General features: G+C 33.4%; 6 protein-coding genes across 7 annotated transcripts; 5 read left to right on the top strand and 1 right to left on the bottom strand.

The window, feature by feature from the left end:
• Positions 1-527: 527 nt before the first annotated feature.
• On the top strand, positions 528-4,009 carry LOC108331612 (probable magnesium transporter NIPA6). Of its 2 annotated transcripts, none has more exons than XM_052875681.1 (9): positions 528-860; positions 947-1,003; positions 1,084-1,174; positions 1,270-1,430; positions 1,536-1,663; positions 1,752-1,889; positions 2,581-2,673; positions 2,819-2,869; positions 3,147-4,009. In XM_052875681.1, exons 1-9 carry the CDS (start codon positions 737-739, stop codon positions 3,153-3,155), a joined length of 852 nt encoding a protein of 283 aa, XP_052731641.1. In that variant the 5' UTR covers positions 528-736; the 3' UTR covers positions 3,156-4,009. The 2 variants fall into 2 exon arrangements, with proteins under 2 accessions (XP_052731641.1, XP_017421909.1); XM_017566420.2 differs by having other exon boundaries at positions 534-860; positions 2,752-2,869.
• A 504-nt stretch (positions 4,010-4,513) lies between these two features.
• On the top strand, positions 4,514-6,961 carry LOC108331611 (uncharacterized). Its single transcript, XM_017566419.2, has 3 exons — positions 4,514-4,730; positions 5,324-5,774; positions 6,201-6,961. The coding sequence occupies exons 1-3, from the start codon at positions 4,580-4,582 to the stop codon at positions 6,550-6,552; spliced, it is 954 nt and encodes a 317-aa protein (XP_017421908.1). The 5' UTR covers positions 4,514-4,579; the 3' UTR covers positions 6,553-6,961.
• A 176-nt stretch (positions 6,962-7,137) lies between these two features.
• Positions 7,138-9,661, bottom strand: LOC108331610 (telomere repeat-binding protein 3). The gene is made up of 5 exons (XM_017566418.2): positions 9,004-9,661; positions 8,327-8,769; positions 7,927-8,096; positions 7,671-7,737; positions 7,138-7,589 (listed from the first exon to the last, which is right to left on the bottom strand). Exons 1-5 carry the CDS (start codon positions 9,617-9,619, stop codon positions 7,530-7,532), a joined length of 1,356 nt encoding a protein of 451 aa, XP_017421907.1. The 5' UTR covers positions 9,620-9,661; the 3' UTR covers positions 7,138-7,529.
• Positions 9,662-10,485: 824 nt separating this feature from the next.
• LOC108330531 (uncharacterized) lies at positions 10,486-11,972 on the top strand. Its single transcript, XM_017565011.1, has 3 exons — positions 10,486-10,650; positions 10,714-10,908; positions 11,784-11,972. The coding sequence occupies exons 1-3, from the start codon at positions 10,486-10,488 to the stop codon at positions 11,970-11,972; spliced, it is 549 nt and encodes a 182-aa protein (XP_017420500.1).
• An 8,315-nt stretch (positions 11,973-20,287) lies between these two features.
• LOC108330692 (uncharacterized) lies at positions 20,288-21,565 on the top strand. The gene has a single exon (XM_017565200.2). The coding sequence runs from the start codon at positions 20,393-20,395 to the stop codon at positions 21,344-21,346; it is 954 nt and encodes a 317-aa protein (XP_017420689.1). The 5' UTR covers positions 20,288-20,392; the 3' UTR covers positions 21,347-21,565.
• A 2,857-nt stretch (positions 21,566-24,422) lies between these two features.
• LOC128196329 (uncharacterized) lies at positions 24,423-25,217 on the top strand. The gene has a single exon (XM_052876873.1). The coding sequence runs from the start codon at positions 24,423-24,425 to the stop codon at positions 25,182-25,184; it is 762 nt and encodes a 253-aa protein (XP_052732833.1). The 3' UTR covers positions 25,185-25,217.
• Positions 25,218-25,760: the final 543 nt, after the last annotated feature.

The raw sequence follows: 25,760 nt of genomic DNA, 5'->3' as shown, positions 1-25,760 counted from the left end.
TAAATTAAAAAGATAAATTAGATTCAATCCGATTATATTCAATTATATTAGATTAAATTAAATTAAACCGGACAACTTGAACCCCTCCTTTATTGGGTTGTCATTTTGAGCTACACTTATTATAATTGTTCCATCGTGTTGCCATCATTATCCTTTGCTGTTACCACCGATTCATGTATTAGATTATATAATTTAAAATATTTTCCACGAAAAAAATAAAAAACTTTTCCATTGGACAATCCAGAAATCATCTATCAAAGATAAAGCGATAATTTCTGGATATGGGGTGCATAAAGAAAACCACATTGGGCTTGGTTGGGGTTAGGATTGGGCTATAATAGGAGCTTCTTTGGATTTGGGTATATCGGTAGCTGTACTTGGCGTGCATAGAGTTGTGTACGTAAAAGAAGACGTTAAATGAGGAGGTTTCCTTCGAAGTCGTAATATTAATAGCACCGTCATGCATAGTTTCCTCTGTCTGTATTTCCTCCAAACGTGAAACTATCATGTTATTTAAATTCATTGGAGCAGTTAAAATTGACTATTTTCAGTTACTTACGATGATGGAATAATTAATTTAAACATAAATACATTGCAGGATGAATGAAGGCATACATTGTCGCGAAGCAGAGCATGACGCGGGAAGCTTCCCAAGAGGAAATGATGAAAAAGTGGTGAGCCCCTTTGATCAGAAGAGAGCTCAGGTGAAGGGATAGCGACAGTGACAGTGACATTGATGGGGATTGCAGAGAACTCAAAGGGTTTGGTTCTGGCTGTCGCGTCGGGTGTGTTCATAGGGGCAAGCTTCATTTTGAAAAAGAAAGGTCTCAAGGAAGCTGCTACTAATGGCACTCGTGCAGGTCTTCATCCTTTTTAGAATTTTAATTTTGTTCATGCTCATTCTGATTGCTATGTATGCGTGAAATGTAAGTAATTTTACCTACAGGAGTTGGAGGCTATTCTTATCTCCTACAGCCTTTCTGGTGGGCTGGCATGGTTACAAGTATGATTGTTACTGTTACCATTCTTAAAGCTTTATTATGTTTTTATTTGGATATCCAAACTCACTGTTATTAATGGCAGTGTTTATTGGGGAGGTTGCTAATTTTGTGGCTTATATATATGCTCCTGCACTTCTCGTTACTCCCCTCGGCGCACTGAGTATAATTGTCAGGTATCAGTGCCTTAGATTTCTTGTCATCAATCTTAATGTTATTACGTTGTGACTTCCTCTTCAATCTCGCTCAATCCATATGTGCATTGGGTTAGTGCTGTTTTAGCCCACTTCTTGTTGAAGGAAAAGCTTCAGCAGATGGGGATTTTGGGTTGTGTGTTCTGCATCGTGGGTTCAGTTCTCATTGTTATCCATGCACCTCAAGAGCACGCTTTGAATTCTGTACAAGAAATATGGGATCTAGCCACTCAACCTTGTTCGTTTTCTTTCCATTTTCCTTATTTTTAGTTACTCTTGTATTATTAAGTTCATCTGTGGTCTGTAAGTGTCGATTCTCATAATCTCTATTTTGTTTCAACAGTATTTCTTGTTTATATGACGGTAACAGTGTCGGTAATTTTAGCCTTGATTTTGCATTTTGAGCCTCGCTATGGTCAGAAAAATATGCTGGTCTACTTGGGAATTTGTTCATTAATGGGCTCACTTACGGTACTTGTGTTTCACCGATCACTGTGATGCAACCTTTATTTTGATATTGTAAAGCACAGACTGAGTATATGATGACTAAACTATTCAGGTTATGAGCACAAAAGCCATAGGAATTGCAATCAAGCTTACATTAGAAGGAATAAGTCAATTAACGTATCCTCAAACTTGGTTTTTTCTTACCGTGGCTGTCATATGTATCATCACACAGCTGAACTATCTGAACAAGGTCAGTCCTGGATAAAATGATGTCAACTCTCTTTTATAGCAACTTACATTTTTATAAAATTTTGTTTGCACCTAAAAAGTTAATTTGATTATGGAAATATTGCAACTCTATAGTACATGCTTTGGAAACTTCATGATGAGGCTCTAAAGTTTCTGGCAGTCAGAAACCTTTTCCCTCTAAATCTTTGGCATATAACTTCATGATAAGGCTATTAAACATTATTGGCAAGTGGTAATAGTACCTCATGCCATTTCCCAATGTCATATTTGTGGAAATTTCAGAGAATATGGTTGTTGCGTGCTTCACATTTTCATATTAGTTATATATCATTTTCTGCAAAATATATAATCAACCGAACCTCTCTTGACTAGTTAATTATATTTCAACAATCAGTCTCATGAATTTTATATTTTTGTGGATGAAAAATTGAGTTCTTGCACTTGATACAAACTTAATTGTACAGACAATTGAAATTAATGCGTACAAAAATGGTTCTATGTTAGTCTTTAGGCTCTTTTGTTCCGAAGATTTATTCTTTCATTACCTAGTTACAGAGACAGGTTAACTGAATTCTAATGTTGTTTTTATCGTCATAATATTTCTTTGCATATCAGCCATCTAAAGTTTATCTTGGTTTCCTTGATCTGTTGACTAATCTTGTACATTTTTTCTATATGGAACTGTGTTTCAGGCACTGGATACGTTCAACACAGCCATTGTCTCTCCCGTACATTATGTCATGTTCACAACTCTGACTATTATTGCTAGTGTGATAATGTTTAAGGTATCATGACATTTTGATATTCTTTTGGATTCCTTCGGTGCTATATCGAACATCTTTTTTAGAAAAAATTCTGTGCAGGATTGGTCTGATCAGAGTGCAAGCAGCATAGCCTCTGAAATATGTGGATTTATCATTGTCCTTTCAGGAACAATCTTATTGCATGCCACAAGAGAACAAGAACAACCTAACATGCGAGGTACAAGTTAGGTTACTGTCAAGCAATTGCTCACACCCAATCGCTAATCATCAGTCTGTTTGTTGTTTGAAGTGTATGCATTACAGTTAGTTAACTTTAGATATTCGAGCCCAATTCCTGGAACAAAAGACTCATGGTTGTAGCTTCTATTTGCTACCTTATGAGTATCAATAATTCATCCATCCATGAACTCTCTTGGTAGCACAGGCAGAGTGATTTGGTTGCATGGTGTAAACCTGATCCGGTGATATTTATTTTGCATTACTGTTTGGTGCAGGGTCCTTAACATGGTACATTGGTGAAGACTTGGTGAAGGGCATTGAAGATGAACGCCTGAACCTCATTATACACGGTTCAGATTATATTGAACAGTGATTTTTTCAACATAAGAGAATGCAACAATGCAAAGGTCAACCAAGTGGGTGCATGATTTGGAGCATTTGCAACCTGTGTAGTTTAAAGAAATGTAGAAACTATCTTATACAATGTGTGATTTAAGCAAATCCTTTTCGAAATAAAATAAGGATTGCTGCCAACCAGCCACATTGCAACACTGGATAACAATGCAGGAATTAAAATAGGTAATTTGAATTATAAAAACTGAAGAAGGAATTAAAGAGGAAGAGATATAATGATGGAGTGAAAGATGGTTGTTGGATTTTTTTGGCTCAAAAATAGATCCATCTATTTGCAGCACATAATGAATGAATGAATTTGAAGAGTAGTGTGGAAGTAATAAATCGAGGCTTTGACATGTGAAATTGTGGTTGGAAAGGAGAAAAAATTTTCTACAATTTGAAGCAGATACAGTTCACACTCACACACTAGGGAGCTTATTTTTCCGACACTTTGGACTCTCTTCATTAATTGTGGTGGCTACCTTCACGGCTCACTAAATACTCATCACTGCTATGCCAACGGCTATACAAATTATCATTACAACTTGTAATCAACATGTTTTGTAAGATACAGATTTTAAATTTATAATTCGGTCCCAGGATGTCATAATCTTGCACGTTTCCTTCCATAATTTCCGCTCCTGAGGGAACAGAACACCTCCACCCATCAATTAAATCTCTGAAGATTTGCGTCTTCGCTGTACTACATTACTTAGACTTAAATTCTCCTGTTCCTTGGATATCGAGAAATTTATAATAACAAAAATTATACTTTTCACGTACATATTTTTTTTACATTCATTTATAATTGTTTTTGTTTGAGTCTTGAAGTGAAGATTTTACCTAATCAGTCATAATAGTATCCTCTGCAAGAACAATTTTGCTCCGTAAATTCGTAAATATTTTTCTTTCATTGACAACGTTGATTTTTATTCTGATAAAAAGTTGATTTTCTGTGGCAAAAACCATTCTTAAAGTCCTCGGAATGGTGAATTATTACGGACATTAGCGTAACATGCTTATATACTGTGCATGGTTCTATTTTGATACTAGCTAGCGATCCACCATTAATGAATGTCGTATCGTACCACGCTACATGGTTTGAATCCCATTTGAAAAACGATATATGGTACAGCATTAAATGTAACAGTTGAGGGTTGGAACTCAGAAATGAGAGATCATTTACTGCTCTTTCACTTTTTTCCTCACTTTAATTCAACTATTTAAGTGTTCCTCGCACTCTGATCACACCATTCCATATCCATTTCTTTCTTCCTTGCTTTTTGCTTAGTGGGCTTCCATTCCAGCATTCATGGACTCACAAGGGAAGCTTTTCTTAGCAGCATTTGTCATTCTTGCAGCGGCCATTCATGAAACGCAGGCAGACACTATGGTCACTGGCACTGTCTTTTGTGACCAATGCAAAGACGGACAGAGATCCCTTTTCGATTATCCTCTCAATGGTGAGTCAGATCTAAGTCCTTCCACATTTTGTTCTTGTATGTGTTGATGATTTAGTTTAAAGAATCACTATAGTCTCAAACTCTAATAAGAGAATACTTCTATTAGACTGATATTCAACCAAGTGCCATACATGATAATTTCATTAACTTTAGAATGGTTAAATATATTAAAAAGCTTCATAAGATTCATTTGTAATTCACAGTTCATGCCAACTTGTTTTGAGATTATATATGTACTCATATAATGATTTATATACAGCTGTGTTTTTGTATATCTAAATGTTGTCTTCACATCATTTATTATTTGTTCTCTTTATTAAATTTGTGGAACAGAGTAATAAACCAAGTACATGTCTCTACTTTTTATCTCCCATGCTAACATCTTGTGAGGTGAAAGTTTTTTTTTTGTTCCTGCTTCGGATAAAAAGCATGGACAAGTCAACCCTTTATTCTTTCAATAAATGAAGTTTGAAAATATTACAGGTGGCCAGCTGGTAATTTAGATGTTCAATAAATAATGTGTAACCATAAATCTGATTACTTATAAAGATCAATATTCTTAAATTTCTTTTGCACCCTCTTGCTTGCTGCAGGTGCAAAAGTAACTCTGTCCTGTGTTGACAGTAATGGACAAATTATAATGTCAAGAGAAGAAACAACCAATTGGTTTGGAAGCTATACGATGAGGTTTGATGGTGCGCCGGACTTGAGTGGCTGTTCTGCCCGTGTCTCAGGAAGTGGGCAAGGGTCAATGGGTTGTGGTGAAGGAGCTGGTCCTTCTCAAAATCCCAAACTCATGTTTAGGATGTTTGACATGGAGATGTATACGGTGGATTCTCTCCTTGCTCAGCCTTCACAGCCAATGCAGTACTGCTCGAGATCTTCCAACCCAGTGCCAGCACCAGTCACACCACCCAATTCTACTCCACATTTCAAGCTACCTCCACTACCAGAATTCCCTCCATTACCCTCACTACCACCGCTACCATCATTACCACCCCTACCACCAGTGATCTTTGCAGAAGCTTCGGCATGTCCATCAGAGTAAGTTTATTCTTGACTAAACAGGGTTAATCAGTTTAATGCAGTAGCTCATACCGATATTCATTAATACTTGTTGAAGCTAATTGAATCACCTGCCTATTCGATTAAAGCATGAGTAAACTTTCCATGTACGTATAGGTAGGACTAATGAAAACAACCCTCACCATGTGCCGATATGCATTTTTTAACGCAAATTTAAGTAGCAATGTCACTATTTAAGTCAAGAATAGGGACATGGGAGAACTTAGCAAGCTCTACCTGTGTCTAATATACATTTATGTAGTCGTTCTGAAAAATCACAATCTTATACTACTTGTCAGTAACTAAGTTCAATTGGTTCCACGTACAAAATCAGGACTTTCACAAACAAGTTTGATTACAATATCCAAGGACATTGATAATTTTCTAAATTGTCTAAATTGTCAGGAAGTGGACAATGTCAGAATACAAATGCTACTGGAGGGGTGTGAACCGGGACACTAAAGTAGCAGTGGCTTTTGGAATGGTTGCGGCAAGGAGATATGGAACAGACATTACACTGTGGCATGGGTTGCAAGGGAAAGGAGATCCTTACAGGACACTTCTCAGAGAAGGGATCACTGCACTTCTTAACTCCTATAATAGCTTTCAATTCTCTTATCATCCTATTGGGGTGGTTCAACACATGAATTTGGCTTTGATGGGTTCAACCAGGAGAGTCCTTCTTACTGCTCTACACTTCAAGAGGGCCAATTCTGGTGCTGGGAATGTCACTTGCAAATTCACCACTTGCAATTAATTTATAGGCTTCTTCCTATATAGCGATTGAAAAGGATTGTTTTGAGGGAATAATCAGTTTTATTTCAAAAGTTCTCTTACAACTTTTGATAAAAACCTTCTTAACCCCCCAAAAAAAAATTCAAAAATGCAGGATAGAAAATTGAATACTCTTCAATAGATTGTCTTAATCTTTATTCTATATATGCAGCTTGGTGTTGTATGGTTTTTTACCTACATAGGCACTGGTAATGGGACGCATTTCTTTAGGATATTGTTACTACTTACAAGAATCTAAAAGCACCACTCGAGGAAAAACTGAACTAATGTATGAATTTAAGTACTTTGAACTGGGGTTCTTTCGGCCAGCACTGTTTGGATGAGAACTTCTCTAATCAATGAATAAACATGACATGCCTTTCCCAAGCAAATGCTATTTGTCAGTAAGTTTCTTTCCGTTTCTATTACCGTAAAAGCATTAATCACATTCCTAATTGACTATTAATGATTCTGTGCTGTTAAATATTCTAATCAACATTTTATTAGAAACACCTAGCATTATAAAATATAAGATACATATTAAATATAAAATATTAAACACCTTGCGGAATTAAAATTACATATTTTTATTGGACCTACTAACTTTAGTTAATGATAAAAGTTTCAACTAATCAAGCTGCTTAAACATTTAAAATTTGAAAGAAGCTTTGCTTTAGGAATGAAAAAAACCGTAGCAACACCACATTCTTCTTAATTTTTACAAACTAGACTTCCTTCTCCAAAAACTAATAATAACTACACTTCCTTCTCCAAAAGCTAATAACTACAATTCCTTCTTCAAAAGCTAATAACTACAATTCCTTTTTCAAAAGCTAATAATTCTAACTACAATTTTTCTCCAAAAGCTAATAATTCTAAAAGCCTATTGACTAATTTTTTTATGATTTTGTCCGATTTAGTTACAATGTCATTCAGTTTTAATCAAAATAAATTCCACCTCTACGATTTATTTGCAAACTCATACCGCGTCATATTCCTCCATTTGTCCTTCAAATCAACCTGACAAAAATAATTAGATCAATATCAAAAGCATAAATTAAAAAAATAAAGTATATATCAACAACTTCTTATCAATCTTACTTCCGTTCTCTCCTCAAATATATCTTGGTGAGCATTTAGGATTAACTTCCAATTTCCCTTGCCAAACCTGTACATGTGAAATAAATATAATGAGGTTAGGAAATCGTATTCAAATGGTAATTAATTCTACTTATATTCTCAAATAAAGAAGAAGGGTATCACTGTTGCAATGGTAAAACAGCAAATCAAGATAAAACTTGGGTAATCAAAATTCACCAAAAAATCATGATTTTTCTAGTTTAGAACAAGCACATACTTCTCTACGCCATTTTTAAGTGTATCCTCTTCTAACTGACTCCACCTTTTTGCTTTTCTCCTCTTTGTAATGTCGGTTGGTTTATAAATCTTTAATGGAGGAAGTTTTCTCCTCTTGGGACTAGGCAAATTAAATCTACTTACACCCTCCAGACCATCTATAGAATCCCACTGCAAAAGAGAATGAACACAATTACCTTTGATTGCACAGTTTAATTGCACATTTTTTGAAGACATTCAGAAAAGAATGAACAACATAAAAATTATAAAAGGAGAAAGATGCCTTAAAGAATGATATTGGATTGTCATCCCTATAAATAAACATCCAGTCTTTTCTAAAGAGTCACAAGGAATCTGTCATCATAATAAGAAATTATAATAGAAAAAAAAAACACAATTACCTCATCAACACGTGCCGTACTATTCTTTTCCATCAAATTAGGCCTTTGTTCACAATTACTGGGGATAGAAGCTTGACCCTTTTCCACATGATCAGCCTCATTATCATTTATATCTTGTGGACTAGATACATCTGCCTCTACAGTCTGCCTTGCATCCTCATTATCTTCCATAGTTGTTGTTAAAGTATCCTTAGCCAAGGCTTGCACCTCCTCAGAAATGCAATCCCCAACCTTTTCAACTTCAACCGTTGTTGGTAAAGAATTCTTAGCCATGTCTTGCAACTCCCCAGAAATGCAATCCCCAACCTTTTCAACTTCAACAATTTTTGCTAAAGAATCCTTAGCCAACAGCTCTTCAGAAATGCAATCCCCAATCTTTTCAACTTCAATAGTTTTTGGTAAATGCAAATTCTCAGCTGCAACAATGCTACACTTCTGAACTTCTGTTGGACACCATGAAAATATCACTGAATTTAAATTCTAATTACTATGACCATAAAATCAAACCAATAACAGTTAGTATGTGTTTAAATTATAGGTATGACAAATAAGTTAGTAATTATGACACAGAACAGTGTTATTCATCACACATACTATCTTCTCAAAACATTAAATCAAAAAAAAAATCTCAGATGATAAAAAATGATTTGGGATGATTACAATTTAACGAAACAGACCTCCTTCTTGGTTTCGTTTGTGTTCAGTAGCTGCTAACGGACCAAAAGAAGAGTCCATAACGGTCCAGGCTTCCTCCAAAAAGGCCCTGAGCTTTATGATGGCATCCCTTCTAGTATCTATGGAGGCCAACCGCTCCCTCACTTGTAAATCCAAAACTGAAGTTTCAATGTCCTTTCTCCACTGCTCCAACTCCACTGAGAACAGAAGGCTCCCCTCTCTGGAACCGGAACCGATCATCTGCGGAATCCTAAGTTGCCATATCCTGTTCACCGCTCGGAGGTAGGGGGCATTGTGGTTGTAAAGATTCACTTGCAGATACTTGATTGTGCATTCCACCGCCACGGCGCAGTAGGCGGCACTCATGGTGGCAGTGACCGGAGAGGCATCGCAGCGAAAGACTTCCTCAAGGAGCTCGAGGGTTTTGAGAAGGGTTTCGGTGATGGAATGAGAAGAGAAGTCGTTTTGAAGAGTTTTGAGAAGAAAGATCTTCTTGATACGGAAATCAAGATCAGAAACAGAGATCATTCGAAGCACATCTTTTATTAGGTTATCTTTATTCTCTGTGTCTGGGCTCCGAAGAAGAAACTCCAACAGCCATTGTCCATGAGCATCCATACTCTCTGTCTGCTTTCGTTTTCCTCACTTCTTTCCCTCTCTTTCTTCTTAATTTCAATAGCACGGCTAATTTTATTTCTTTTATATATATAGAGAGAGATAATTATTTCGATTAATGTTTTATTAAATTAAATATTATTAAAACATATAATATTTAATCAGCCAAATATATTATCTATAAAAATATGTATTTTATTTTAGAAAAAAAATTATGTATGTCTAACAAAAGTGACGGTTAAATAAGTTATTATTATATGTTAATTTATTAATAGTAGTAATTTGTATTATAAAAAATTAAAGTTATTATTAGAAAAATAAGGTTACATAAAATATCTTATTTTAAATTTAACATAAATTTTATCTACAGTTTTGTTATAAAAAATGGTTTAATCATTTTGAACATCTCTATTTGTGGAGGTTTGTCTCAAATAGGTTCTCGTATTGTAAATGGTCTCAATTAGGTCCCTTATTGTGTAAAATTGAATCAATTTAGCCTTTGCTATTAATTTGGTTGGATGACGTTTAAAAATGTTGCGCGTGGCAGAGTGACATGACCAAATTTTACTGATGTGGCACACATTGGTCGCTAAGTTGGCTTTCTTTTATTTACATATTTAATTTAGTTGAATAAATCAAAACGCAACGTTTTATTTATGCAAAACTGATTACGACGTTCTAGGAAATTGGGTGTGAAATTGGGGAAAGTTGGGAAGATAGGGTTTTCTATAAATCCCTAAATTGGAAGATTGAGATCGTTGAGGAGAGCGAGGTAAGCGAGGTTCGTGTTGGAGCTTGTTAAGGTTGTTGTCGGAGGGTGATTTATTAGATGGAGGTGGGTGGGTGTTGAACGTAGTTGTTCGAAGACGATGTCGAAGGATCATTCTTGCTATTCGTCGACATGCAATGTAGGGCGGAAGGAGAACCCTAATGTGTGTTCACCGATTTGCCACTGTGGACTGAGATGTGCATTGAGAATTGCTAAAACTATGAAGAATCGTGACAAGCAATTTTGGGGATGCTCGAAGTATAAGGTATGATTTATTTCAGCTATGTAGTATGTGGAAGTGTTTCTGAGAAGATTGTTGTTTATACAGAGTGGTACTGAAGACAGTGGTTGCAACTACTTCAGATGGTGCACTGATGTTGCAGAAGACGAAAGGGGCACATGGTTGAAGTCTGAAGGAAACAAAGAAAGTTTGTTGAACAGTGAAGAAATGGATAGTAATATGAAAATGGTAGTTAAGTTAGACAAATTTGTCTTCATTGTTGAAAAGTGGATGAAGGTCTTGGTATTTTTGGTTTGTGTTTTATGTGTAATAAACACAATTTTAGTTTCAATGTTGATGAGAATGGGCGATGTGTTGTAAGTGTGTTGTAGCTTTATTTCATTTTAATGAAAATCATACTTGTTTGGTGTGTTTATGAGTAACAAATTCAATTGTGGTTATGGAATCTGATATGGACTAAGCAATTTGTTGCCACATGCATAAGAATATGCTAACTTGGGATAAGACATATATTGTTTATGTGATTAAACCTGACATATATCTGCAAGAATATATGTTAATTTCATTGGTAACTAGTGATAAAGAAACCAGTGATGAACAATGATAAACAAAGACAACTGATTCATTGATAACTAGTGATAAACAAACCAAAATTAAACATCCAAATATACAGTGATAAAACCACACTGACATTGTCTAAAGATTAACAAACTGTTGTCTTATACAAAATGATCTGACAGCCATTACAATTGTTCACATGCTTACATTGTCTAAACATTACAATTGATCATTTATCCCCTTGACCTACAACTTCATCCTGATTTGATGATGACATCATTGGTTGAGTTGATGGGTTAGTTTGTTGTGTTTTGTGAGAGTTGTCATCACGTGTCTGTGTTGATTTGGTGCAAGAAGTCCTGTTGTGGCCCAGTTCCTTACAAATGCCACATCTTTTCTTTAGACCACCCTTCCTCATTCTTGTGTCGTCCTTGACCAACTCTCATTGCTCCAACCTTCGCTTCTTCTTTGGTCTCCCAGACAATATTCTTTTTGGTGGAGGGAGGACATCAACACATGTGGTAATCTCCCACATGTTGTTACCATTTATTGGATACACAATTGAAGAGTATATTTCTTCATGTGTTGACATCCTAAAGCAACATGGTATGAACTCCTCTGCATCTAGATTTAGAAATTTCATAGCAGCCAAGGAATGGAAACATGGTATGCCAGTGATAGCCCACTTCCTGCATGTACACAAATTTTGGTCTAAATTCACTACAAACTTGTCACCAGCTTGGGAGACATGGCGAACTTCAAACAGCTTGTTTCCTGACCAGCTGTAAAGTGAATAGAAGAAAATGAATAATGAATAAAAACTATACATTTTAACACAAATCATCAAACAATATTGCATTTAGGTAATAAGAAAACGACGACAAAAAAAAAATTAAGAATATATGCAAACCATAACCCACTGAAAAAGACAATCCAACAACACTTTAATATTGGGGGACCACATTGCAATAAAAAATGAAACAAGATAGACCATGCAACATTCTTGGACAACCATAAAAGGACAAAATCATCAAACAATTCAATGAAAAGCGCATTTACGAACCTGAACATGTGATTCACCTCCAACACTTTCGCCACTGCCTTCCACGTGATTCACCGCCAAGAGCTTGCTGATTCCACCGATTTAGCACCGATAGATAACTTCAAAATCTTCAAACGAACCCTACTTTGCAACCACGTATACGATTTTTCACACTCACTCATCAATTTTTCGCCTAGATAAAACCCTATTTTCCCAAAAATCCCCAATTTTGCACCCAGTCAACAATCAAATTAAAATTCCCTTCATTATAATCCGTTTTCAATGACTTAAACGTTGCGATTTCATTTATTTAATGATTTTTTAAAATGTTGTGTTTTGATTTCATTCAACTAAATTAAATATGTAAATAAAAGAAAGTCAACTCAACGACTAATGTATGCCACGTTAGTAAAACTTGGTCATGTCACTCTGTCACGCACAATATTTTTAAACGTCGTCCAGCCAAATTAACGGCGAGAGCTAAATTGATTCAATTTTACACAATATGGGATCTAATTGAGACCATTTAGAATACGAGGACCTATTTGAGACAAACCTCCACAAATAGGGATGTTCAAAAGGATTAAACCTAATTTCAATGACTAGGGCGATTTCCCACTGTTAATTTTATTTCTTTTATATATATGGAGATAATTATTTTAATTAATGTTTTATTAAATTAAATATTATTGAAATATATAATATTTAATCAGCCAAATATATTATGTATAAAAATATTCATTTTAGTTTAGAAAAAAAAAATTATGTATGCCTAACAAAAGTGACTTGTTAAATAAGTTATTATTATATGTTAATTTATTAATAATAGTAATATGTATTATAAAAAATTAAAGTTACTATTAGAAAAACAAGATCACATAAAATATCTTATTTTAAATTTAGCATAAATTTTATCTACAGTCTTTGATATAAAAAAATCTTAACAAAACCGTGTTTATATATATATATATATATTTATATATATATATATATATATATATATATATATATATATATATATATATATATAGTTCTGAAAAGTAAAATAATAATAATAAAATGATAATAATTTAGATGAAATAATATATCTATAAATATAATTTAATAATTGATTAAAACATTTATTAATAAGAATGATAAAAGTTTACAAAATCCTCCTCATATCATATTTATTATATTTAATATTAAAAAAATTAAAATATAAATAGAATTTTTATAAACAAGTTTAATTATTTAAAAATACATATTTTTTTATAATTTTTTTTCTTCTATTTAGATTATCTAATATTTCGTCTATTTGTTTAAAAATTGAAGATCGCTTGAGTAATTCTTGTGATAAGTTCTCCATTTCTTACAAGTTAATTTTTCGGTTAGAGTAAGTTAATTTTGTGTTCTTTTTGTAGATTTAAGTTGGTTCTTCTTTTGGATGTGGACAAAATCTCGCTTGCATATTTCTTTAGAGTTATCTATAAGATTATATGTTAATATGTGGTTCTAATAATATACTCTAATTATATTTATGTTATTCTTAGGGATAAATAGAGTTTTCCGTGTGTGTTTAAGGATGTTATAAGGACTTTGAATTGTTTAAGTAAGGAAAGCTAGTACTTAAGTGTTTTATACTGGTATTGTTAAGTTTATGAATGCATGTCATTTATTGATTTCAAATTAGAAATGAATTGTGATTGTTTTAATGAATTGATTTTGTGGTAAACATGATTTATTGTGTAGTGTGAATTGTTTAAATTATGATTTTGTTGATTTGGATTGGATTTTGTGTGTTTAAAAGAGTTATAATATGAGCAATTGGTCGAGTGGTCCAAGTTTTCATGCCTAAAACTGTTTTGAATTAATGAGAAAAAGAGTACCCATTTGATTAATCGAACAAGTACAAATCCTTTTAAAAAGTACAAATTATGCTTTTGATATCTGATAGGTATAAGTCCTCTTTAAAAGTAAAATTATGCTTGTGATATCTAATATAGTATTGGGCGGTGTTGTACGAGCATTGAGCATCAGATTCGTCTGGAAGCATTTCAACTTCAGGACGTTGAACGCAGAAAGTGTCGTTGAGTGCTTAGGTTTGCTAATGCTTTGCGTTGAATGGTGGCGGGGCACTACTGAATGTAATCTTTCACTACAAGTCTATGAGCATTTCGGCTCTAGATCGTTGAGCACCATAACAGTTGAGCATCAAAAATTTCATCTTTGAGCGCCTAGTTTTGCAAGAAAAATAGCATTGAGCATGAATCCGTCCTTAAATCCACCTATTGCGAAAAGTTTGACACTAAGCATCACTTATAGCACTAGTGTGTATTGGATTTATTTTCTTCTTTGCTTGTTTAAGATGAATTTATAAGAGATTTTATGGATGTTTATTATCATCATTGTGTTTGATTAATGTGGTAATATTGTTGTGGACATGTATGATGAATTTAATATATGTCTTGAATATAAAATTCTACAAGAGAGTATCTTATGATGTTCTAATAATTATTTACACTTAGATAGAATAAAATGTGTTACGTCCTAAATAGTATTTAACATGAGATTATATCCCATGGATAATGTTTGTAATCTATTTAGAGTCAAATAGCATGTATCATACAAATTTCTTATTTGTTCAACTAATCAATGTTAAGATCTTTTATTTCTACGTGGTTGTCTCCATTTTCGAAATTATCACGTATTTTTAAGATTTTCAAATCTGTTGTACAAATATATTTTTGTTGCTAGTTCAATCATCAACAAAATTAACATCTTCTTATTTATGTAATTTAGAAAATCTAAAATTAATGTAAATTAACATTTTACTTAAAATATGAATAGTTGAACCATTTTATGTTTAACATTTCTATTTACAAATTCAAATTTATTTTAAAACCAATGATATTTGATAAATGGAGAAATAATAAGTACACAAACTACAAACAATGTAAATTTACGCTGAAATACACAAAGAATGAAACAAATACACAATAATTGACAAAAGACTTATTTTAATCTAATTTTTTTCCTAACAAAGACTTATTTAGTATTTAAAAAAACATGTCATAGTTTTTTCTAAGTAAAAAGAACACATTAAGAGAGAGAGATAGTTTTCCTCGAGTTACAGTGTGAGAGAAAATGTTTTATAGCGAGTCCGAAAAAAACAAGTCATTTTCTTCTAAATTTTCCTTTCAAAATCAAAGGTAGAGATTTATTTATTTTTGTGATGTTTGGCTTTCACAAAATCTTACCTCACGAGTTTATTTTCTACAAACAAATACAAAGTATTGTTTATTGTTCGAAGGATTTGAAGTGAGTGCTACTTAAATAAATAATTAATTGGTAAAAATTTATCCTTGTTTCATATTTCCTGTAACATCCCAAAAATATAGTCTAAAACTATATAATAAAATAATCACATTAAGTAATAATACAGATCAGTCTTACATTAAAGTAGAGCGTACGATTATGGCCGAACGGCCTTACACAAAGAGTTACAAAATTTAAACTATACAAGAAGCAAGTCTGACCGAACGGTTTACAAAAGCCTATATCGAACGGACGAACAAAAGCAAAGGGAAAAGGTGATCGAACGACCACCTTACTATCATACGAAACTACTGACCGAATGTTTTACTGTTCGGTCTTAACTTCTACCTCGACTAGGTTTTCTTCCTCCAGTGTCTCTTCCAGCAGCTCGTCTCCTTCTGCTCACATCCACACGGATGACCATTGCAACAGAAGGACAACCGGACGTACAAACATAGACAAGATAGGAAACACAGGGTAAGCTTATGTAATTTAATTCATGTATAAACATATATTTCACACAATCAACCAAACAAGATAATTAATCATTCGTTCATGCAAAAGCCTAAGACTAGACTGACTGTCTGGACTGTATGAAATCTGTGTAGCTACGACGTTCGTGCACCCGGGTGATGTAGTAACTGGGATACCCTCAACAGCTGTCACCCGAGGTTAGTCCTATCTGTCCAAATTAACCATAAGGACTAGGACCTCCTACCGTTCCACACATGACATACCCTCCTCTACGTGAGGACGAGTACTCACAGAACATCAGGATGAACCGCCAGCTTAGCAAGCCCACATTCATACTTTACCAATTTCAATATTCATTCATGAGTCATTCCTCCCCGGAACGCTCGTCCATAATCCACAACATTTCAATTCATATCACATTCTCTTCATCTTTCATTAATAATCATCTCACTTAAACATTTCGCACATAGATCCGTAAGGAGACCAAATACCGAATGTTCAACTTTCACCTTTAAATAGACCAAACACTTGGAGTGTGACCGAGAGGTCTCCCGTTCCAGAACAGACTAAGGCCGGGAGGTTTACTATCAGGTTGCGAAAGAAACCGAGTGCAATAGATATCGCAAGAAACGAATGAAACGAACGTCAATTACAAAGTGAGCCAATTAGATGAACTGACTCTTGAGAGCTCCAACCGAACACCGAAAAGACTATGCCAAATACTAAGACTCTAGGTCGGAACCAATGGATATAGACACTTCAAGACATTCAAAGAATAATACTTAGAAGAATTCACCTGAAGAAACCGAACGCTTATGTATACTTAGCTTATTTGAGTTTAGCATCAAGAACACCGAATGTCAGTCAATGACCGAGCACGGTAGAGAGAGAACTCTATTGAATTTGGACGAACGCTATTTTCATCAAGATAGATTATAGGAAAGAGAATGAGCGCTTGGTGTAAGACCGAGCACTACTAAACTTATATTAGAAGGCTTGATAAATATAACAAGATACTATTGGAGTAGTGTTTAAAAACAAACGAAAATATACAAATATATATGTATATACTTAAGTTTATAACCGAATACCAAGAACCAACTATGCTTGGCCTAACGCTCATGCACAGTATTTCGAAACGAGGACGCTCGTCCTCAACTAGGATTCTTCCCAAATGAAAGAATCCAATTCTAACCAAATTTACCAGAAAAATCGAACGGTCAAGGACCGTTCAGTGACGAACGTACACTTTCATAGGGGAATTTCATACTTCGAAATCATTTATCTCAATTAAATTTCTCAACATATATTTTCATAATTTCATACATTCATAACATAGTCAATTTTCATACTTCATACAATCCATATCATAGAAATTTCATACATCAGAACATAGCACAATCATATTTCATTTCCAATCATCAAATCAACGAACGTTCATGTAGCACAGCAACATACAAATTAAATTAGATAAGCTTCCCTTATCTCTGAGCGTGACCGAACGTTCACTGAGGCAGAAATGGGTTCACCCTAGTATAAATTATTCTACCCTCAACGCTCAACAATTCTCCAAAAACTAAACCACACAAAAGACCAACAATGGCTAAGAACTAGATTATGAACTCATGCAACCAGAACTTGATTTGCATGTGCTAGAGAACGAACGACTAAAGGAGAAAAAGAACTTACCAGTTCAGAACCCAAAATCGATAAGTTCAAATTGAAGCTCTTGACGCCGGAAGTGCTTCTACGGTGGCTGAACGGAGATCAGAGAAGAGAAAGGGTGAGATTTCTTAGAGAGAAGATGAAGGAGATGTAGTGAGAAGGAGGAGAAACTGAGATTTTTCAGAACTGGGAAGAAGGGTGCATGCAGAGAGTGTGACGTGAATTTCTGAAAATTAAGTTTTGCTTCCCACGTCAAAACGAGCGTCCGCTCATCTGCCGACACTTGCCTTCCACTATCTGATTTTCGAATTCTCTTCGTTTGACATCTGGCATTCGTTCAGAGGATTTTTGGGTGCGTTTTAAATGGTTCTGACATTTCCTGGGTAAGTAATTCTGGCATACTTTTAATAGTAATTTTTTTTCTTTAAAAATGTGTAATATTATTAAATCATATTGAAGTGAAAAACTTGTTATAAACTTACAAACTTATTCATGTGGTGGGTGCCAGTGAGGGCCAAAACACACTTTAATGAAGGTGGAGAAGATACATGCCAAGTAATTGTTGGCACCACGAAATCAATGGTTTAGGACAAAAAAAGCTGTCATTAGGATGTGAAGTTTGAGGTTTCAGTTTATTGTAAGAACAACCTAGAAGATGATTTCTATGCTGTCCATGTGTCTAACTTATGTATGGACATATGGTCTCTTTCAACTGCTCCTTAATGTGTTGCAACAATTTCACAAATAAACTAAAAACAAAGATGAAGACAGGTTTGGATAAGACGACCATTACAAGTGGACCAATCAGAGCACTCACCACCCATTTTCACTCCAAAACATGTTCTTAAGATATAAACCACATAAAATTTTACCAAAGTCATCATATCATAATTTCATAACCTTTGTCCTATTCTCAACCCTTTTGGTTAATAATTGATTAAAAAAAATCCCATTCATCCAGACTTTCTTTTGTGTGACTTAAAATAACACCAAAACAAATTAAAATAATTGATTTTAATGCTCGTTGTTTTTCTTATAATTATCAAATTTACAATACAATTTATTGATAAATCCAACACGGAACCCAAAAAGTAAATGATCTTTAAAAACATTGTTAATATTTTTTATTAAGCTTAATATTTGGACAAGAGTTTGTTACTCTAGTATTGTTGGTATGACATTTTTAATCTTGAGTATTATTTTTATACCACAATTTTGAAAACTATTTGTAAGACTCATCAAATTAATCTCACCTGATCAAAAATATTTTAAGATAGTATTATTGGTGACAATATTTTTATATATTATTAAATGGTTGTGTTTCATGATATTTTTTAATATTATATATTTACATAATATTTGATAAATTAGATAAAATACCATATTATAACTACTATCTTAGTAATCATTGTACATACTGTAAGTCATAATATTTGTTGATAATAATTAATATTTTTTTATATTATCAATTTTATCATGAGTCACAAATCAAAAATTCTATAAATATAAGTAATTCATTATGAAATGTATATTATCTTTTATTCAAAGTGATCTAAACTTTTTTAATAACAATCTTTTACAAATAAATCTTATCTTATATTCTAACTATCAAGAATACATATAAGAACTTTTTAATCATCTTATATTTTGTCACACTTAAAATTTAGTAAAAACACTGCTTATAACTTGTATTACTAAATTTAGTTTAAATAGAAATTCAATATTTATTGTTTGTATTAATTATATATTGTTGAATTAATTAAATAAATTATTGTGCTGTAAATTTATATTAAAAAATCTTAGTGTATTTTTGGGATATATGACGTGACTAGTTTAATCCGAGAATTTTCAGATACATATGGTTTACAGAAAATTAAAATGTATAGTAGAAATGAATTACGTGGATGATTTTTTTATAATGCAAATCTAAGTGGATGTTAGCTTAAATGGGTGATCCATCTCCCTACCAACTCTGCCGACAGCTGTCAGAGTGTCCACTTCAGAAAGAAGAAGAAAACGTGTTTTCTGTATTTTATTCAAAAATGATATTTATTACTTCATTTCGTGTAAAAAATAATTTTGTAATTTCAAACACTAAAATAATGTTTTTATTTTTTAATTTTTTTTTTAGTATAAGCTGCATAGCTTTTATCGAACTATATATAATCTTATCATAAATAAAACAACTCCTGCACACAGTATTTAAGGATTTTGATAACAAAATCTGAATAGCGAAATTGATAATCCAACTGTTTAATTAAGTAATTAAAAGTTATCAAAAGAACTGTTTAATTAATTATTGGCCATAAAGCAGTTGCATCAAAATCTTTAATTACAAAAAAGAATGAGTACACAAGTGAGAACCTTTAAGGTGGTATTAACTTTATGTATATAGGTGATTATTATTTTTGAAGGACAAATGGTTGAGAACATAGTAGTGACCAAAAACATTAAACTAAATTTCTATTTAGAAAAAAGCTACTAACGAAAAACAGAGGTGCATGTAAGAACAAAGGAATTTCGGAAACAACAAAAACTTATTTTTACCGGTAGGGAAAACAACCTGGTTGTAGTTTTGTTTTGTAGAGAGTTTATATATATACGGTCATCACCTAACGTGGTTAGTTGAGTATAGTGGTGAAGAAGCAAGTGGGGCTAGGCAAAGGTGTGTCAAGAAACGAAGATAAAAGTTGTGTGGTGGTTGTTGCGGTGGGTGGCAGTGCAGTGAATATGGGTTCTCAGGTGTCTAAGCAGATGGAACGGAGAAAGACAATTCACACAGAGAAGAAAGTTCTCTCCGATCTGAAAACGTCGGGAGAAGAGTACCCTGGCTCTGAGTACCGTCCTCAAGACAGGAAAAACTGGATGTCTGGTCTGAACCCAGAGAAACTACGCATCAACCAGATCGTGTGGCCGGGGACGCACGACTCTGCCACCAACAAAATCGGCATCCCCCTCGTCACTCGCCCTTTCGCCCAGTGTCAATCGCTCTCCATATACCGGCAGTTGGTCCTTGGTACCCGCGTCCTTGACATTCGGGTCGAAGAAAACCGTCGCATCTGCCATGGCATCCTGGTCACCTACAGCGTGGACGTGGTCCTGAACGACGTGAAGAAGTTCCTGTCTGAGACACAGTCCGAGGTGATCATCCTGGAGATCAGAACAGAGTACGGGCACGAGGACCCACCCGAATTCGATAAGTACTTGGAGGAGCAGTTGGGGGAGTTTCTGATCCCTCAGGACGAGGGCGTTTTCGGGAAGACCATAGCGGAGGTGTTGCCGAGGAGAGTTATTTGCGTGTGGAAGCCCAGAAAATCGGCCCAGCCCAAAGCAGGGAGTCCTCTGTGGAGTGCGGGCTTTCTGAAGGATAATTGGGTGAACACGGATCTCCCTTCCACGAAGTTCGACGCTAATTTAAAGCACTTGACTGAGCACCCAGGCGTGACGTCGCGCAAGTACTTCTACAGGGTGGAGAACACCGTTACGCCGGTGGCCGATAACCCTGTTCTGTGCGTGAAACCCGTTACACGACGGATTCATGGGTACGCTAGGCTCTTCATCGCTCAGTGCTTCGCTAAAGGCATCGCTGATAGGCTTCAGGTTCTCTCCACCGATTTCATCGAGGAGGATTTTGTTGATGCCTGCGTCGGACTCACTCATGCAAGGGTCGAAGGCAAAGCCTGAACTCACCTGTTTCATGCCTGTCAGTCATGCTTTTCTTTCTCGATTTCTTTTTTATTTTATCTGTACATTATTATATATAGTTTCATCAATCTGCTCTTGTCCTGTGAATAGATTGGATTCTGAATTGTGAACTGTGAATTGTGAAGATGTTTTCCAGAATGTCTGTCAGACGCGTGTGCAAAATAAATCGAAATTATAACTGAAAAACAGTTTCTTACAGGTCTTTCATTCTGTCATCCAATTATCAAATATGTTATATAATTGTACCATTTCTTTTTCAAAACTTTAGACAAAATATTCTCACCTGATACGAACTTTGAAACGAATTACACAGTGACACAAACAAACACATACATATACATATACATACATATACATACATATATATATATATATATATATATATATATATATATATATATATATACACACGGGGTTGGCTAATGTTTTTGTATATTTTAGTAATGTGTATCGGGTTTTAGTAGAAAAAAATACCTTTATATATAATAGATTTTAAGTTTTAAGGTTAAGGGTATTTTAATAATTTTCATTCTCAAAACTAAAAAAAGAAATTCAAACCCTTACTCACCTCTCTCATTCCTCTAAACCCTTTATCTTTCATTTCTCTCACTCCAACCTTTTCTCTGTCATCCTGTAGTCCCAATTGAAAACCTTCATGCAAAGATTCATTCAAGATTTTTTCAATTTCACTATCTTCACTATTTCATCATCTACATACATTGAACCATTGTCTCTAAAAAAATCCTCTACACCAATTACCAATTCTTTAAGATGTCATTATGCTTGTGAAAATTAGATAAAATTATATACGACAAAAATTATAAAATGAAAATTCATTATAAAATCATTTTTTGTAAGAAATTGTTTAACAACAAGTATTTCTGATTTTTTTACAGGTCAATTACCAATTGATAAAATTAGATAAGACAAAAATTATAAAATGAAAACTCATTATAAAATCATTTTTTGTAAAATTGTTTAATGTTGGAGTGAGAGAGATGAAAGAGAAAGGGTTGACAAGAATGAGGAGGTGAGCAAGGGTTTGAGATTTTTTTTAGTTTTGAGAATAAAAATTATTAAAATATCCTTAACCTTAAAACTTAAAATCCATGATATATAAGGGTATTTTTGTCTACTAAAACTCGGTACACATTGCTAAAATATACCAACTGAAAAAACATGCGTACGCGCGTTACCAAACTCATATATATATATATATATATATATATATATATATATATATATATATATATATATATATATATATATATATATATATTTTAAAGATTAATATTTTTATCTCCATCAAGTAAAAGCACAAGTTACTTTTATAGATTTTTTAAATTCAAGTTTTGAAAGAGATCGTTTCCTATATACTAACTGTTATTTAATCTAGTCGTGGGTGTATATGAAAAACTGCTTGTGTAATTTGTGATTCATGGAGTACTCGTCTTTTTGATTTTGAAATCTGATGTAAGATGATGAATTTTTTAAGCAGTCAATGGTTATTATTCTTGTTCAAGGGGTACAGAATCTCCCGTTAGACCATTTGTGAATATGAATTTGTGTTTGTCCTCATTAAAATGAATATTCTTTCTTTATTTTCCTTCTCCTTTTTAGTTCTTAAGAGATTAATGAAAAATCATTTCCAAAAGATTTTTTTATGTGCTAGATACATTAATTTTTTTAAAAATTAAATTACTAGGTTAAGTTATAACTTCATTGTAATTTGGGTTGTTATATTTTTAAGTATAAGAAGGTGTATTTTAACTATTAATTATAATTTTTAATTTAGTGATAAACGCTTCATCTAATAATTAATGTTAATAATTAATGTTTGAACTAACAATTAATACAAGAATCATGAATTTGATTCACAATATTTTTATTGTTGGAGAGAGATGACTACATATTACATAAAATATCTCAAAGGTTTATACTAAGTGGACAAAATCACACTTGAGACTCAGAAAACAATTGTGAATCATGATATTTAATTAAAAAGAATTATGATTTGTCATTCCACCCTTAATGTCAACAAAACAAAGACGAACATGTTTCCTATTTCATGGTCCAAAATTTGGATCCATCCTGAGAGATATTCCAAACCATCTTAATTTTCACAATATATACATGTTATATTTATTTTCTAGTTTCAGGTAAACGTTCCATCAATATATATAGTGTCATAATATTATAAATAAATAAAAATAATACTTTATTGATGAAAAGTTAAAATGATATCTATTGATTTTTTTTTCATGACACCAACGTATTAAAAAAATAATGGTTAAAAATGATTGAAATCATAAATAAAATTCCGTGATTGATATATGTTGGTTAGAAAATAGACCTTAATTATTTTTTTAGGTGATCAAAGAACAAACATTTATTGATGTTCAAATTCATAAAGATTGAAGCATCAACTTGAGAGACTCATTAGACGTTGATTGATGAGTTAATTACTATTTTAACATTTGTTTGTAAAAAATATTTAAAAAAATAGACGTATGTTAATCAGAGAAAAAGACGTTAATTGTCTTTTTAAGTTGGTCAAATAACAAAAGTTTATGGGTTAAAAATCATAAAAATTTGGTTTCTGTATATATATAGTTTGTTGAGATAATTTTAATTCTTTAAACAAGTGTTATTGCCTCCTCTCCAACGTCTTTAATAATTTTAAAAAATTAAAAGAATAAAAACAGAAGAGAGAAAGATGAGAGTTGCATGACTTGTAGGTGAAAACGGTTAAAAGTAATAGGCGTGCATATCGGAGTTGGTTTTGATATTCAGATTTCCGAATATTAGCTACATAGTCTATTACTTTTTTGAAGTTTAAGAATAGAGTTTCTATCACAGATTTCGAACATCGAACTTCCAATGTTTGAACAACCCAACACGTAAAACAAAGGTACAGTAGAAGTATATATCTTCTTCATCATCTTCTTAGTATACCGCTAACCAATTTTTTTTATATATATATATATATATATATATATATATATGTGTATATAGATTTTCATCTTTTACCAAATCCTATTTTTCTTTACAATCAATGGAATCAGAAGAAGAACTGGATCTCACCCTCTCCCTCCGATGTGGGAGTTCAAAGGAAACTCCTACCTCTTTCCTTCCTCTCGTAAGCCCTTTTCAAACAAACCTATCTCTCATGGAAATACAAAAGTATTGTTCCAACATTAACCCTAACCCTTCGTCAGCGTCGGCCTCTTCTGACCACAGCGTCACCCCTCCAAATGCGCCTGCTAAAGCACCCAAAAAGGGACGCTCTTTGGGTAGTTCTCGTCGCATTTCGCGGGGCAAAGGAACGAGCAAAGCGATTACTGCACCGTTTCCTTGGGCCAAGAATCAACGCGCCACCGTTCATAGCCAACAATATCTATTGGAGAAGAATGTGGACACGATCATAGGAAAAGTTTACTGCAAGAGCTGCCAGCATGAGTTCGAATTGGGTCTGAATCTAGAAGAGAAACTTGATGGCTTATGCGAATTCTTTAGGAAAGAGAAGAATAAGTGGCATAAAAGAGCTCCACGGGTTTGGATGAGTCCAGTGTGCCCAAAATGCCCCCTCTGCGAACGAGAAAGCAGCACCAGACCTGTAATTGCGGAAAACAAAAAGGAGATTAATTGGTTGTTCTTATTGCTTAGTCAGATGCTTGGTTACTGCACACTTGAGCATCTTAAATATTTCTGCAAACACAATGAGGTTCATCGAACTGGGGCCAAAGATCGTCTTCTTTATGATACCTATAAAACCCTAGTCAATCAGCTCCTACCTGATTATTTATCTGATTCTTGATTCATCCTGTTCTCACAATATTAGGAATATTTGTTTAGGTCATCTCAGTTTGGATGTTAGTTTTCTAATTGAAGTTAACTTCAACATATATTTACTAGTGTTTTGCAGTATCGCTTTCATTCTAAAGTTATCTTATCTCGCTATCTTTCAACCATATCACTATGATTCTGTAGTTTTTCACTTTCCCAGCGTGAATTATTATAAGATTTTTGTTGTTGTTATTTTAAGGTCATGAATCATGATTGTATATAATATTTTCCTTGATAACAAGACTTTTGAAGTGGTTTAAAAAATAAATTCGTAAGAGTTTGACGAAACGGACAATATATCTTACTATTGTTGAAATAGTATCAATAATAAATTTGAAAAACTAAAGTGAAGCCTTGACAGAAATACTACAATTGGTATAGAAACTTCACAACTAACCACTTTTGCAATTTCGATCTATTCTTTTAATTCGACTTTAATATATTAATAACCTTTTTATAATAATGTCATTATTTTATTAATCAGTTTAAATTTATTTTAAAAAAGTTATTTAAAATAGACCAATCACAAACGTTCTTAATATGATAT

The sequence above is a fragment of the Vigna angularis genome, chromosome 4 (assembly GCF_016808095.1).
Source record: "Vigna angularis cultivar LongXiaoDou No.4 chromosome 4, ASM1680809v1, whole genome shotgun sequence".
Lineage (NCBI taxonomy): Eukaryota > Viridiplantae > Streptophyta > Magnoliopsida > Fabales > Fabaceae > Vigna > Vigna angularis.
Note: the sequence above shows the minus strand (reverse complement) of the source record. Positions and strands in the feature narration are given on the sequence as shown.